General features: G+C 61.5%; 1 protein-coding gene across 1 annotated transcript in view; it reads right to left on the reverse strand.

Moving 5' to 3' along the window:
• NSG1 (neuronal vesicle trafficking associated 1) overlaps positions 1–11,268 on the reverse strand; it is a 30,520-nt gene extending 19,252 nt beyond the window's left edge. Inside the window, exons 1-3 of the mRNA XM_026514396.4 lie at positions 11,112–11,268; positions 10,647–10,801; positions 6,963–7,079 (exon numbers count right to left, since the gene is read on the reverse strand). Of these exons, the coding sequence (XP_026370181.1) occupies positions 6,963–7,079; positions 10,647–10,775 (246 nt within the window). The 5' untranslated portion in view covers positions 10,776–10,801; positions 11,112–11,268. The remainder of the gene's footprint in view (positions 1–6,962; positions 7,080–10,646; positions 10,802–11,111) is intronic.
• Between the last annotated feature and the right edge of the window lie 1,762 nt (positions 11,269–13,030).

Consider the following 13,030-nt stretch of genomic DNA (forward strand, 5'->3'; position numbering starts at 1 on the left):
ATGCGAAAGTGCGCAGCGGCGTGGTTCACACTAGTCAAGAGGTAGAAACAGCCCAAGTGTCCACTGACGGATGAAGGGATAAAGAAAAGACGGTCTAGCCATGCAGCTGCGTGTGACTCGGCCAGAAAAAGGAATAAGCGCCGCCCCGTGGTACAGCACGCGTGACCCTGGGACACACGCTGCGTGAAAGCAACAGTCACAACAGACCGCGTACGGTAGGACTCCGCTGACACGGCATGTCCGGAACAGGGACATCCAGAGACAGAAGGCAGCTAGGTCTGGGGTTGATGGGAGGAGGAAACAAGGCGACTGCTGATGGGTAAGGGGTCTCCTCTTGGGCTGATCGAATGTTCTGGAAGCAGATGGTGGTGAGCATTGGACGACACTGCAAGGCTACTAAATGCCACAGGGTGGGACACTTGAAAATGGTGGACTGTGTGTTACGTGTATTTCGCCACACTAAGGACAAATGGGCGAGGGGAGAGAGACGAGACAGGTGGGGCACGGAGGCATGGGCTGCGGTCAGGGTTCTGGCGAGATGGGGAGTCCGAGCCCCAGCAGTCCTGTCCCGGTGGCAAGAGGGACGTTTTCTGGAAAGAACAGCCAGGAATGGATGGCGAATAGGATATGGGCCTTGGGGTGAACTAGAGAAGGAGTTTATAAGGAGGGGACCATATCTCCTAGAGGCTTGTTAGGACAGTCCTGGCTGGTAGTGACTGCCCTGGAATCCCAAAGGCACAGTGTCCACTGTCCCTCTCCAGAGCGTCCCAGTCCAGGCCATGAGTCATACAGCCACTCAACTTACAAGGCCCTGGTCCACACGCTAGCTCTCTCCGTGCTGATGGGGAACTGACAACACCCCCATTTGAAAGACAAGGGGCTCGAGCAGCATTTGAGTCTGCTTGTGGCCATCTGCTCCTCCTGGCCTGGGGCTTCTCCTCCTGCTGGGGGCCCCTGGAGGGTGGGGGTCACTGCCCAGCTGTGGTGGAACCAGGACGTCTGAAGCAGGGAAGAGCCGTCCCACGGGACCTGCGCAGCGGCTGGTGTGGCAGACAGAGCTTGGGGGGCTTCCGGGATGTGGGTCTGAATCCTCCTTCCACCCCTGGTTAGCGGGCTGACTCGAGTCTGCTCCTTAACTCTCTAACCTTAATCGCCCACCTACAAAGTCCAGCCAGCAAGAGCACCCTTCAAGACTGTTACCAACACGGAGAGGAGTAACACGCAGCTCACAGCCTGAGCAGGCAGGCACTGGGTCGATGGCGCCAGTTATTCCTCCGCTCCCTCTGCCCTCCCCGCCGGGGCAGGGGGAGGGGAAAGGAAATGTGTTTTCTGCTGAGTAACGCAGTAAAAAAAAAAACAAAAACAAAACTTGGAGAAACAGGATGAATCCTGATATCGTCAAGCATGGGCAACACTAAATATTTTAGATAACCCACAAAAAAGTGAACACAGACACCCCCCCTCCAAGATGACTCAACCCGCTTATTATCGGATTCTGGGTGAAGCCCCCACTCTACAGCTGGGCAGAAAACCGTGGGCTCTGCGGCCACAGAACCTGGCGACCGAGGCCTACAGGGTGCTCGGCGGACGGCTACGGGGGTGTCTGCCCGCCATCCTCAGGTCCCCGTGTCACTGCACGAAGACGTCCCCCTGCTGTCAAATGCAAGGAAATGGCGTTGCTGTTCATAAATATTTAACAAGTGCCTCCTGAAGCACACCGGGGGTCACTGGAGGGTGTGGCAAACAGGCCGGTGCACAGGAGGCTCAAGGTCGTTAAGGACGTGGGAAAGATACAGACCGCCCACAGAATCATTTGCGACAGGATGCAGAGGGACACCCCTGCCGCACCGACTGCCAACACTGGGGGCCATTCACACAAACTCAGCCTCTCCTTCCAGAACATCCTCCCAGCTCCATGTGGGCCACTAAAGTCGCTCCGTGCACCATGGTACCAGGGCAGGGGTGCGGTTTGCTCACCGGAACCCTTACAAGGCAGAGATCTGTGGATCCCGGACACTTCAACAGCTCTCCAGCAGGGCAGCCACAGAGCAGAACCTGATGGAACCTTCCTTTACAATCTGCCTAATTACGGCCCCTGCAGCTTCTGAGCTGGGAGCGCGCGCTCAGCAGCAGTCCCAGCCGCACCCTGACCCTCCTCTGCCCGGGGAGCGGGAACGCGCCACTGCAAGAATGTTTAGGTTGACTTAATCTGAGAAACATCTCAGCCCGTGTTTATTCTCAGCATAAATACACCTCCAATTAATTAAACGAGCACTTTTCCTCGTTGACACTAACCTCTTCAGAAGCCTAGGCTTCTGGCCGCTGCTGGGTGATTCATCCAGCAATCCCAGTGTGGCGGAGTCGTACAAAACCCTCTCCCCATCAGCGGTTACCTAGCAACCAGCCTAGCAACCTCTGAGCCAAGAGATTCATCCCCGAGTGATAACCATAAAGTAACATCCAAAAAGACATCTCGTCTCAAGGATGCCATCCGAAGGTGCATAAAGAGGAGGCGCAAAGCAGCCGGCTCCTCGCTCCTGAGGCGCACAAATGAGAGACAAAGGGGGACACGCTATTTACTTGTTGCTTCAACAGCCAAAAGACGCAATTTCATCCCTGCAATTCAACATGGAAATGAAAAGGACCGAGGAACGGCTGGGCTGGGCGCCACACGGAAGCTGCCCGGTCACTGGCGGGGTCAGGAAGAGGTTCTGTCCAGACCAAAGCTGGGACGGAGCCCCCAGCACAGCCCCGGGGCGGGGGCGGGGGGCGGAGGCAGATCCTTCTCTCCGCCTCCCGTCACAGGTTCATCTCAGGCACAACCTTCCCCACCTACTCCCCAGCCCTCGGCCACTGCCCCTCATAGGAGAAGCGTGCCCTATTGCGTGCTCCATTCAAAGATGCCAGACACATAATCGGGCCATAAAAGGCTGGGAGAACATTCCAGGACGGGAACGCCCTTGGCATCTCCCAAAGGCCCTCCTGAGCCAGCCCTGCCCCTGCGCCAGGGTGCACCTGCAACCACAGAGGGCCACGAACTCAGTGCATCACTTGGAGAGCTCATCACACTGACGTTCCCGGACGTCAGGGCCCCTCTGTGAAAAATCAGACTTCGGGTGATTCCAGCACAGGCGGTCCCAGACCGCACTTAGAGCACCAGTGCTCTGCGGGCCGCCTCTCACACACACGCCCCCGGCAAGTGCACAGGGAACCAGCTACACCTCCTTCCCTACTCAGAAGGGTGTTGGAACAAAAGCCTGGCGTGAGGGTGTTCAGCTCTGTGCGTCTGGCCCACGCGCTCCCAGTCAAGTGGGCCAGGTCACCCGGTTCAGGCCACGCTCTGCCACTGACTGTGACCTCAGGGGTCGTCTGCCCGACCGGGTGGGAACTGGTGAGTTAACACCAGGAAAGGGCTTACAGCCGCACATGGCCTGGAGAGAGGGTGCCCTAGGGAACTGCCTTCTTCAACAAGCGAGGGTCCCACAGGCAGACTCTGGAACTCTCCCCAAGTCCCCACGCACTCCAGGCCAGCAGCATGGCTAGTCACCCAGTGACTCATCAAGCTGGGAGTGCCTGGATGCAGCCCCAGAGAGGATGGGCTCTTATCCGGGCTGGCAGAGAGGGGCCACCCCGCAGGACGTCGCCAGGACGCCTGGTCACACCTGAAGAGAAACACGGGCTCCTCACAGGGGGAGCCAGGACACTGTGACACGAAGGAAGAGACCAGAGAAAAATGACACTTACGCCAGAGAAGACTCAAGTACACGGGCTGCTGCACATCCCAAGGCTGCTGGGAGGGAGGGTGACCTGTGTTGTGACTCAAGGGACAGATGGAGGGCCCCAGGGCAGAGGCCACCAGGCGGGGCTTCAAATCCACAAAGGGCAAGGATTCTTAGAAGCGCAATGGTCCAGGGACCACTGGGGGGCTCAGTCGGTTGAGTGGCCAACTCTTGAGTTTGGCTCAGGTCGTGATCTCAGGGTCGTGAGATCGAGCTCCCAGGCTGGGCTCCCCGCTCCGCACAGAGCTGCTTGGAATTCTCTCTCTCCGCTACTCCCCCTGTGCCGGCTCTCCTCTCTCTAAAATCAATAAATAAAATCTTCAAAAAAAAATGGAAAAGCGCACAACGGAGCAGCAGCATGGTGGGCCGCCTGGAGCGGGGAGCTCCCTGTGTACACGCGTCCCCCGGGGGAAGCCACATCACCTCGGGTGTCACGGCCAAGTGCAGGCCGCCCAGGGCCAAGCTCTCTGCCTCAGTGTCCCCTCCACTGCGAAATGGAGACAATGGGGCCCACGTCACAAGGTTTTTACAAGGATTAAGTGAGATGAGAAGTCTCAGGAGCTCGACCCGGAGTCCTGCTGGTCGGACGGAGTGCTCCCTGTCTTCATCCTGCTACTGCCCCTTACAAAGGACAGCGGAAACCCCAGGAGGGTGAGGTCAATCCCCGGAGGCTTCTCGGTGGAGCTGGTGGCTGGGCTGGCAAGGGAAGGGGCTGGAAGGCGGGCCTGTGCGGTGGTGAGTGGCAGGTGGAGTGGTGGAAAGGCACTGGCCACGGAGGCACGGATCAGTCTGAAGCACCCCAGCCCCCGTGACCACCAGGGACTCCAGAGCCTCCGTGCCGCCCCCTTCAGCATCGTTGTGAACCCCGAGAGGGCCACGGATGCTAAGCATAGGAACATGCCCAGATGGTTTAGGTATGAGCCTGGGGAATGGGCTCGCTGTGATGCAGTGCCCTACTGAGCACCTACTGCATACATCACCTTCTTGGACATCCCTCAGGAGGTGGGGGCAGAGGTGAGGCAGCCACAGCCCTGTCCACAGGGATAGGCTCAGATCTTCTGAGCCCTCGGCTTCTGGGCACCTGGAGCCAGGTAACCACACCGACGGTCTGCTGTGGCTGCCGAGAGCCCTGGTGGCCAATGTGCGTCACCCCTGCCTTAAACGGGGGCCCTGGGGGCCTGGATCAGGTGAGCATGCGGGAAAAACACACACAAGGGACACCGGAGCTGGGGGACAGAGCCTGGCACACAACGGACCACAACAGATGACGGGTAGCACCCCACTCGGGGGGGACCTAAAATGCCAGGGCTGAGAAGGGCAAAGGTCAAATCAGGCATGAGAAACCCAGACACAGTTAGATAGCCAGATGGTGTCAGCCATCAGAATGACGGCTAGGATGACCTTGAAATTGAGGTCACTTCTGCCTCGGCCAGGAGGCGCTCCCCAGGGCGCAGGCAATGCAGGTCATACGAGCACCCACAGACAGGGCACACGCGACGCCGGCTGGCCAGAGCGGAAGGGAGATGTCGACCTTGGGTCAGTGCAGTCTGGTCCTGGCCGTGAACGCAGCGACACACATAGACTGCCCAGCCAGGAGCCCCCGAGGAGCCTCTCAGGCCGACACCACCCCTGCAGCCCCAGCAGGAGCCACAGACGCAGGACCCTGCACGTCGACACTGCTGCCGGCGAGCGGGCTCTGCCGCTCACCCCCACACCTCTCGGGGCAGGTAGATCACATGGTCGACACCCCGCAGACACCAGAGATGGCGACCTGGAGGGGTCCGCTGGCCAGGCCAGGCCCACGGTGTTTCTCCCGCCCGTGAGGCAGGCTGGAGCGACACGAAGGAGGGATTCAAAGTCGCATCACACCCTGCCTCCCCTGCTCGGCTCCGAAGCCACCTCGGCTCCGTGAGCTTTGCCTGCAGCTAGTAACCAGTCCACAGGGTGTTCAGGACATGGAACGGGACACCGTACAGGAACTGCAGGGTGTTGGGGTCCAAGCGTCTGTGCACCTGGACATCAGCAAACTGCTCACCAACCCCACGGAGCCACCAGAGAGGCTGCCACGGCCACTGTGCAAGGTCAGGGCGACCCACTGGCATCTCTCGAGTCACCCCTTTGAATCGGGGTGAGGGCTACCATTTCACCGTCTCTCGTGTTTCTCAAAGAACAAGTCTCAAAAGATCAGTATCCTAACTTACTCCTCAACCAAGGCCACTGTGTCCACCCTCAGAGGCCACCGGACCTTGGGGACTTTGGGGAAGGCTCCACCCCCAGCCTGGCTGGAACCCTGCCCCGTTCAGCCGCTGTTCCTCCCTAGAGAGCTGTCCAGAGCAAGGCCTCCCCCACCACGAGCGGGTGCTTCCAGCCGCCCGCACACGGAGCACACTGGCCGGCCGAGCCCCGCACCCCCACATCATGCAGGGGTGGTGAAGCATGGAGGCAGAGCGTGGGCCCCTGGAGCCAGGCCTCCTCTGGCTCGGCCATGGTCAGCCATGACTGCTCCGCACCTCAACTTTCCCGTCTGTATGACGGCTTATCCGGATAGTCCTGACCTCTGCCAAGGCTCGCTGAGCTCGGCTGCCGCAAGTCAGGGGTGCAGAGCTGGGTCTTGCAGGTAATAAGTGGGCTGCCTGTCCTTTGTGCGAGCCTGCCTCCTCCCTGCAACTGTGCGGTAAGGATCTTAGAGTCTGGTAGGACATGATTTTTCACATGTCTGTAACAGGCGTCGAAAAGAAAGTATAGGGGTGGGTTTTCCCTGTTATTGAAACTACGTGAGACTCTGAACTCTAGAGAACAAACCGGTGGCTGCAGGGGAGGGGGGCGGGGGGAGGGGTGAAGTCGGGGACAGGGCGAGGCGCGCGCTCACGGTGACGAGCACCGGGTAGTGGACAGAATCGTTCAATCGCTATACTATACACCCAGAACTCACATAACACTGTATGTTAATCACGCCGGAATTTTAACAATTAAATTAGAATTAAAAATTTTTAAACAAGAAAACACGCCACGAAGTTCTGTGTGGTCGTTTCGGAAGACAGAGGAAAAGAAGAAGAAATCTGGAAAGCCACGGCGCTGGCTGTGCGCAGCTGGGATCTGGTCCCGTTGCCGTCACTCCAGGGGCCAGCGTGGCGCCCCCACCCCCACACATGAGAGCCGCACCTTCCCTGCCAGGCCACTCACCTTGAACCTCTCGGTGACCCCCTCGGTGATGCTGACGGTGAACTCCGCTATCTTGGGAGGGCGCGCCTTGCCTTTCTTGCGGTCAGGCTCGTACTCGGTCTTCGTTTTCACAACCACCTTGTCCGGGAAACAGAGAAGCAAAGAGTCAGAGGCACGGCGGGATGCCCGCAGACACACCTGCCCCGCGAGGACGAGGACGGGCGCGGCAACCCCGGTGGCCAAGTCACCATGTCGCCAGCAAGTGCTTCACAGAAAGAACGAGAACAGCTGCCATTTGCTGGAAATCTCTGTGCGAGGACCTTCAGAGAAATGACCCATGAATAATCCTGATAGCAGCCCCAGGTGGGAAAGACGGCAACTCGGGGCCAGAGAAGTCAAGCTTGTTGGCCAAAGGCCACCCAGCTAATAGATAGCAGGGCTGACTCCTGACACCGGGCTCCTTCCACAGGCTGGGGCGCCGCACGAGCCCCGGTGGTCGGGGAGTGCACTGGTTTTCCGTGGTCTCTCCCTGCCGCTGCGGGGAAAGCGAGGGAAGAGGCGATGAGGATCAGGCCGGAGCAGGAACCGGCCTTCAAGGAAATCGATCTTGCCTCTATCAGCCCCCACCCCGCCATCCTCTCCCTCCGCTGCCCCTGCAAGGGCCCCCAGAGGGTCTCCCTGCTCTTCTTTCCCTCTGCTCTCTACTGCGAAGTGGGAGAGGCTTCTCCCCCCAGGAAAGCTATGCCACCCGGCCCGTACACACCCTTCCCTGCATCCCCAGCAGCTTCCCATGAGCCGCGACCCACCCTCCTGCCTCCTCCTTCAGAGGCCCACAGCCCTTTCCTCCTCACGCCTGCCTGTCGCCAAGGACAGTTTACTATTCAGTCCCCGCCGTGCAGGGAGGCATCAAGGGGTCAGACCTCTCTAGTCCCCACTCCTCCTCTCCACCGCCAGGAGCCAGGAAGCGGCGGCTGGACTGCAGAGGACCAGCCACCCCCACACTCTTCCCCCTAACCCCGACAAAAAGGGGGGGTACGCAGTTCGGGGAAGATACCTGCTCTTTGCGACCGTGGGCCCTGGGGCGGATCCAGCAGAACACGGCGAGTCAGGATGGTGGGCCTGGACTGAGTGTGACCCTGGAGCCAGCCCCGAGGAGAAGGAATCGGGAGAGAAAGCGGCCCATGCCAGCTGCCACCGAAGAGTGATCCATGGGCCACAAAACTGTAATCAGACTCCTGCCTTCCCTCCTTGGGTCCCTTACATACACGCAGCTCTCAGACGCCGAGAGGGCGGGCATGTGTGACGGTCTGGGTGCCCACCCGGCTCTGCGGGCAACATCTGTGCATCACCCTATCGTCCTCAAATCCCAACTGTCCCTGACTCGCTGGGTGACCTTAGCACCTCCCTGGCTACTCCGAACCGCAGTGTCCTGGCCCGGGAAATGGGAACAAGGCCTCTCTCACCCGGCGGCAGTGAGGAGGGGGAATCCGCACAATCCTCAGCACGGCGGGAAGCCCATCCATGTTCTACCGCCGGATTCATCCGCCTCTGCCACTGACATGCTAGGTGACCTTGGACAAGACCCTCTATTTCCACATCTGTGAAATGGGGGCAATAACAGTAAAGAAAGCTAAGCCCATAAAGCCTGTAAACAAGCGCCCAGTGCGTAATAAGCACCTGACAAACGTCAGGTGAGACTGGCCCGGGCACTGCTGTCCGCTCCGTGACCACAGTCCCTGTCGTACCTCAGCCCTCGGTACACGCTCTCAGGACAGGTTCCACTGATAACCCTGCCTGCGTTACCGGACCCCACCAACCACGTCACCTGGGACGGGTGCTATCGCCTCCCGGAACCCTGCCTGGGAGCAACACAGCACTGCTGTTCGGGTTAAGCGAGGTCTCGTCCCAGGCGGGATGGAACACGAGGCCCTGCCAGAAGCTTCTGCACTCGGGAGGACTGTGGCCTTTGGTCGTGTGACCTTGGGCACGTCCATGAACTCTCTGAGCCTCAGTCTCCTCATCTGTGACCTCAGAGATCTTCCAGCCCAACCACTGGTTCCTGTCTCTGGGGCATCCCTGCCCATTCCCTCCCTCTGTTTGAACACTCCCAGGGATGGGAGACTCATTACCTTTCAGACTTACCTAGGCTACTTCTAAAGGCCCAATTGGTTGGCCAGGATTTCATACGTGCCTGAAATCCCCCTCCCTGGTATAAGCCAACTGTGTGCCAGACAATTCTGGAACAGAACAGACTGGGGCAAAAGAGGAGGCTCAGGCTGAGCGGAGGGAGTCACCTGACAGAGGTGCTGCCTCGGGACACAGCGTTCCTGGCACAGGCTGCCACCACTCTTGGGCTGAGAGGGGAGGGGAAGGTGGGGGGCAGAGTGGGGTGGGGGGGCGGCTGAGCTAGCCCAGCAAGTCGTCCAGACAGGGAAGCGGGAGGCGCCAGCTGAGGCAGCCCTGCCCCCACCCCTGCCCCCAGACCGTCAGTGCCCCCAAAGTGGCCCCACGTGGCCTGGGTGCACAGGTGTGCCCAGCCGAGCCTCTCCTGGAACTGAAACACCTGCTGCCAGCCCCCGTTCCCCCCCCACAAAACACAGACAATAGAGCCGCAGGGATGGAAAGCACTCTAGAGAGCTGAGTAAGTCAAAGGGTCCACATGGGAATAAAGGAATCTTCCAGATGGGAAAGACCCACCGCTGCAGAGAGATGCCCCCAGCCCCATCCGGTGGTCAGCAATCACCAGCCTGCCAGAGTGGAAGACAAAGACCTGAGTCACAAGCTCCTCGCCGGGGCTAAATGAGACAATACCCATAAACGCACTCCAGGGAACAGAACGAGCTTGCTTGTGGCCAGGCTGGTTTTTAAGCAGCAGCAAGGTGGTCAGAACGATGCTGTGTTTATTGTCCTAGGTTTGAGTTTTGTAATACAATTGTCGAGACTTTTAACCATCGTATTTGCCTTTTTAAATGTTAACTCTTGAAAATATTATCCTTCGCGTACAGAAACTACTCGATTGGATACTGTACTCAAGAAAAGAAAGGGCTCTCTAAATTCAGAAAAGAAAAACCCGCTTTGGGGAGAGGATGATGAATGGCTGTCCCCAGTTACACTAACGCCCAGCGAGCAGAGCACTTACTTGAAGATTTCACAAAAGGAACAAAGAGAGGAAGGAAGCGAACAGACACCGTCCAGCATCCACCGCCAGGCTGGGAGGGGCAGGCGGGGAGGCCGAGGACGGGAACCCGGCCCCTCAACGAGGGTCCGTCTGGCCAGGGAGAGGAGCCTCCCGCCGCCACGGGGCAAATCGGGCTGAAACCGCACCACCTGGGCAGGCACACGCGGCAGCCGCGCCCCGGGGCTCGCCCCAGACCCACAGCCCCCTGCTTCCATGGGGCAGGGGCGGGGAGGAGCCGGGCTGGGGGCTGCTGCTGTAGAGCCAGGGACCTCTCTAGGGCAGGACCCCCAGGAGAATCGGGAAGGAACCTTCCCCCTAACTGCGCTCCCTCGTCAAGACCGAGCTGTCTCCTGATCCGGAATCCCGCGCGGGCACGCTGTCCTCCCGGGGGGCTTCCTCCCGCCGCCCGAGCTCGCCCCCACTTCCCATCTCCAGCGCACGCCGCGCGTCTCTTTTGTTGCGGCCGCCGCCCGAGACTTGGGGTGCGCACCCGGCAGCGCGGGGGTGCCGGGGGGGGGGGCTCTCACCTTGTCCGGGGGCGGGAACTGCAGCTGATTGACATCGAGGGGCGTCATCAGGGGGATGGTGTCGAAGCCATCCTCCAGCAGCGGCTGCTTGGTGCCCTTCTCCGCGAAATTGTTCCCCAACTTCACCATCGTTCCGGGAGACCCGAGGCTGCCGCCTGCGAGGGAGGGCCGGGAGGGAGTCACCGCGAGCTCGCCGGCCCCCAGCTTGGCCTCCGGGGAGGAGGGGTCGAGAGGGCGCGGCGGTCACGGCCCGGGGCTTGGGCGGGGGGTGTCCCAGGCCCTCCCCCGCGCGGGACCGGAGCGCCGGGCTCAGGGGCGCAACGCGGCCGGGGAGGGGGCGCGCCCGGTCCCGGCGCCGGGGACCCGCGCGGAGCCCCCCGTCCTCCCCTCCACCACCACCGGGGCGCCGGGCGGCCGCGGACCGCGCCCCGGGGCGGCAGGCTCGGGCCCGCGGGCCGCACTCACCCACGCCGGCTCGCAGGTCTGGCTCGGAGCGCGCAGCGAGCCTCCGCGTCGGCCGCTCCCGCGCGCAGCAATGGCGGAGGCGGCGCCGCGCGGGGCCGGGCGGGGGAGCCGAGCGATTGGGCTCGCGACCGCTCCCTCCTCCCGCTCACCGCCTCCCTTCCCGCCGCCCCCAGGGCCGCCCGTGCGCCGGTGAGTGCGCGCGTGTGGCGGCGGCGACAACTCCGCCCTGACGCAGCGCGCGGGGCCGCACAAAGGAGCGCTCCCCGGGGACCCGCGCCCGCCGCGCCAGCCGCGGCTGCGGGGGGCGCGCCCGGACCCGAGGCTCGGGGCGGCGGGGGGCGCCCGGGGCGCCCCGGGAACGCAGGAGGGGGAGCGCGGCGACTGGCGGAGAGAAGGGGGCGAGCCGAGGGAGGCTGCGATCCCCCGGAGTGGGGGGCACTGGAGCGGGCCGGTGGCGCGCGGCTGGGCTGGGGAGGGGGCCCCGGAAAGAGGGCGTCCCCGCGGGAAGGAGGCGCGGATGCCAATGGAGGGGGAGGCTTCGGGACGTGGGGCAGCGCCCTCCTGAGTGGGGGACGGAGCCCGGGCTGGGAGGACGCCCCGGGGCAGCCGAGGGTTAGGTATTCAGGGCAGAGAGCGCGCTTCGCGCGCTGCGCCGCGTTGGAGGGAGAGGGAAAGGTTTCTTGGTCTGTTCGGAAGAGGAAGCGGGGGTCCCCTCACTGCAGCCGCAGCCTGGAGCATCCAGGTCGCGGGGGGCGGAGGGGGGGGACGGGGAGGGGCGGAATGAAGGGCGAGGGCGGGGGTTCCAGCCTCTGTCGCAGCTGCCCAGATTAGGCCGTCATTTTGCGGACCTGGAGCCAGCCCCGCTGCAGGACTCCCCAGATGAGAAACCGAGCGTGGTGTGGGAGCGAGACCGGGAGCTGGAGGCAGGCCGTTGCTGGGGAATTGGTACCTTGCAGGCACCTGTTTCGGGCCCTGCTCCGCACTGACTAGGTGTTCACCAAGTCCTAACTTCCACACCCCAGCCGCAGGGCTGAAGGCTGAGGCCGCGCCTTTTCCATTAGCCAACTGAGAACCACCAGAACGTGCCTCCCGTGCTCCAGAACCGCAGGGTATACACCAAGCCCGCCTGTGCCTTGAGCCTGAAGCCCAGTCTAGGAACCTGGCCCTGGGTGGCCTGAATTCCTAATCCCCAGGAGGGCCCCACCCCCTTGACACATGAGGTCATTGGATTCCTATACTTGACCCAGGTCCCCAGCTGGGTGCAAGTGGGCCTTCGACCGCAGGGCAGCCTGGCAGGACCCAGGATCTTGGCAGACACTGCCCCTGGCCAGCCTGGGGAAGGCAGGTGTCCCAGGTGCTGGCCCCTGCCACAGGCCCTGGGCCGGGCTGCCAGCATCTTTCTAGCAAAGGCCTTCAAACCAGAGCACTGATGCAGTGATACTCCATGTCTGCGTGTTTCGGGTTTCTTATGTGGAACCCCAGGAGCCTCCCTGCTGACCCTTGGACACTTCCTGCAGCAGGTGAGGAAGGGTCATGAGACTCTGCCTGGGTTAGTCCCTGGTCTAAGCTCACGGGTCAGGAGAAACCGTGTGTGCTTCTGGGAGGAAGTGGCTTTGTCCCCATCCCAGGTGCCAGCATTTTACAGACCCCAACACAGGCCACACACACACACACACACACACACAGTGTGGTTGGAATCCCACACAGGAAGCTGCAGCATGGGCCACCGTGCACCCCATGTGTACCCCTCCTGCCCCCAAAGGTTCTGTGCACTGAGGAGGGCGGGGACGAAAAGGACCCATGGTTCGACAGACAGCAGGGGACAGTGGGCACTGCCTGCTTGCTTTTTCGTGCTGTCCTGGGTTTTCACGGGGACTTGGCGATCTCAGTTCGCGTGGGTGTCCACACGGCTCTGGCCC

This window comes from Ursus arctos, unplaced genomic scaffold (assembly GCF_023065955.2).
Source record: "Ursus arctos isolate Adak ecotype North America unplaced genomic scaffold, UrsArc2.0 scaffold_9, whole genome shotgun sequence".
In the NCBI taxonomy this organism is placed as follows: Eukaryota; Metazoa; Chordata; class Mammalia; order Carnivora; family Ursidae; genus Ursus; species Ursus arctos.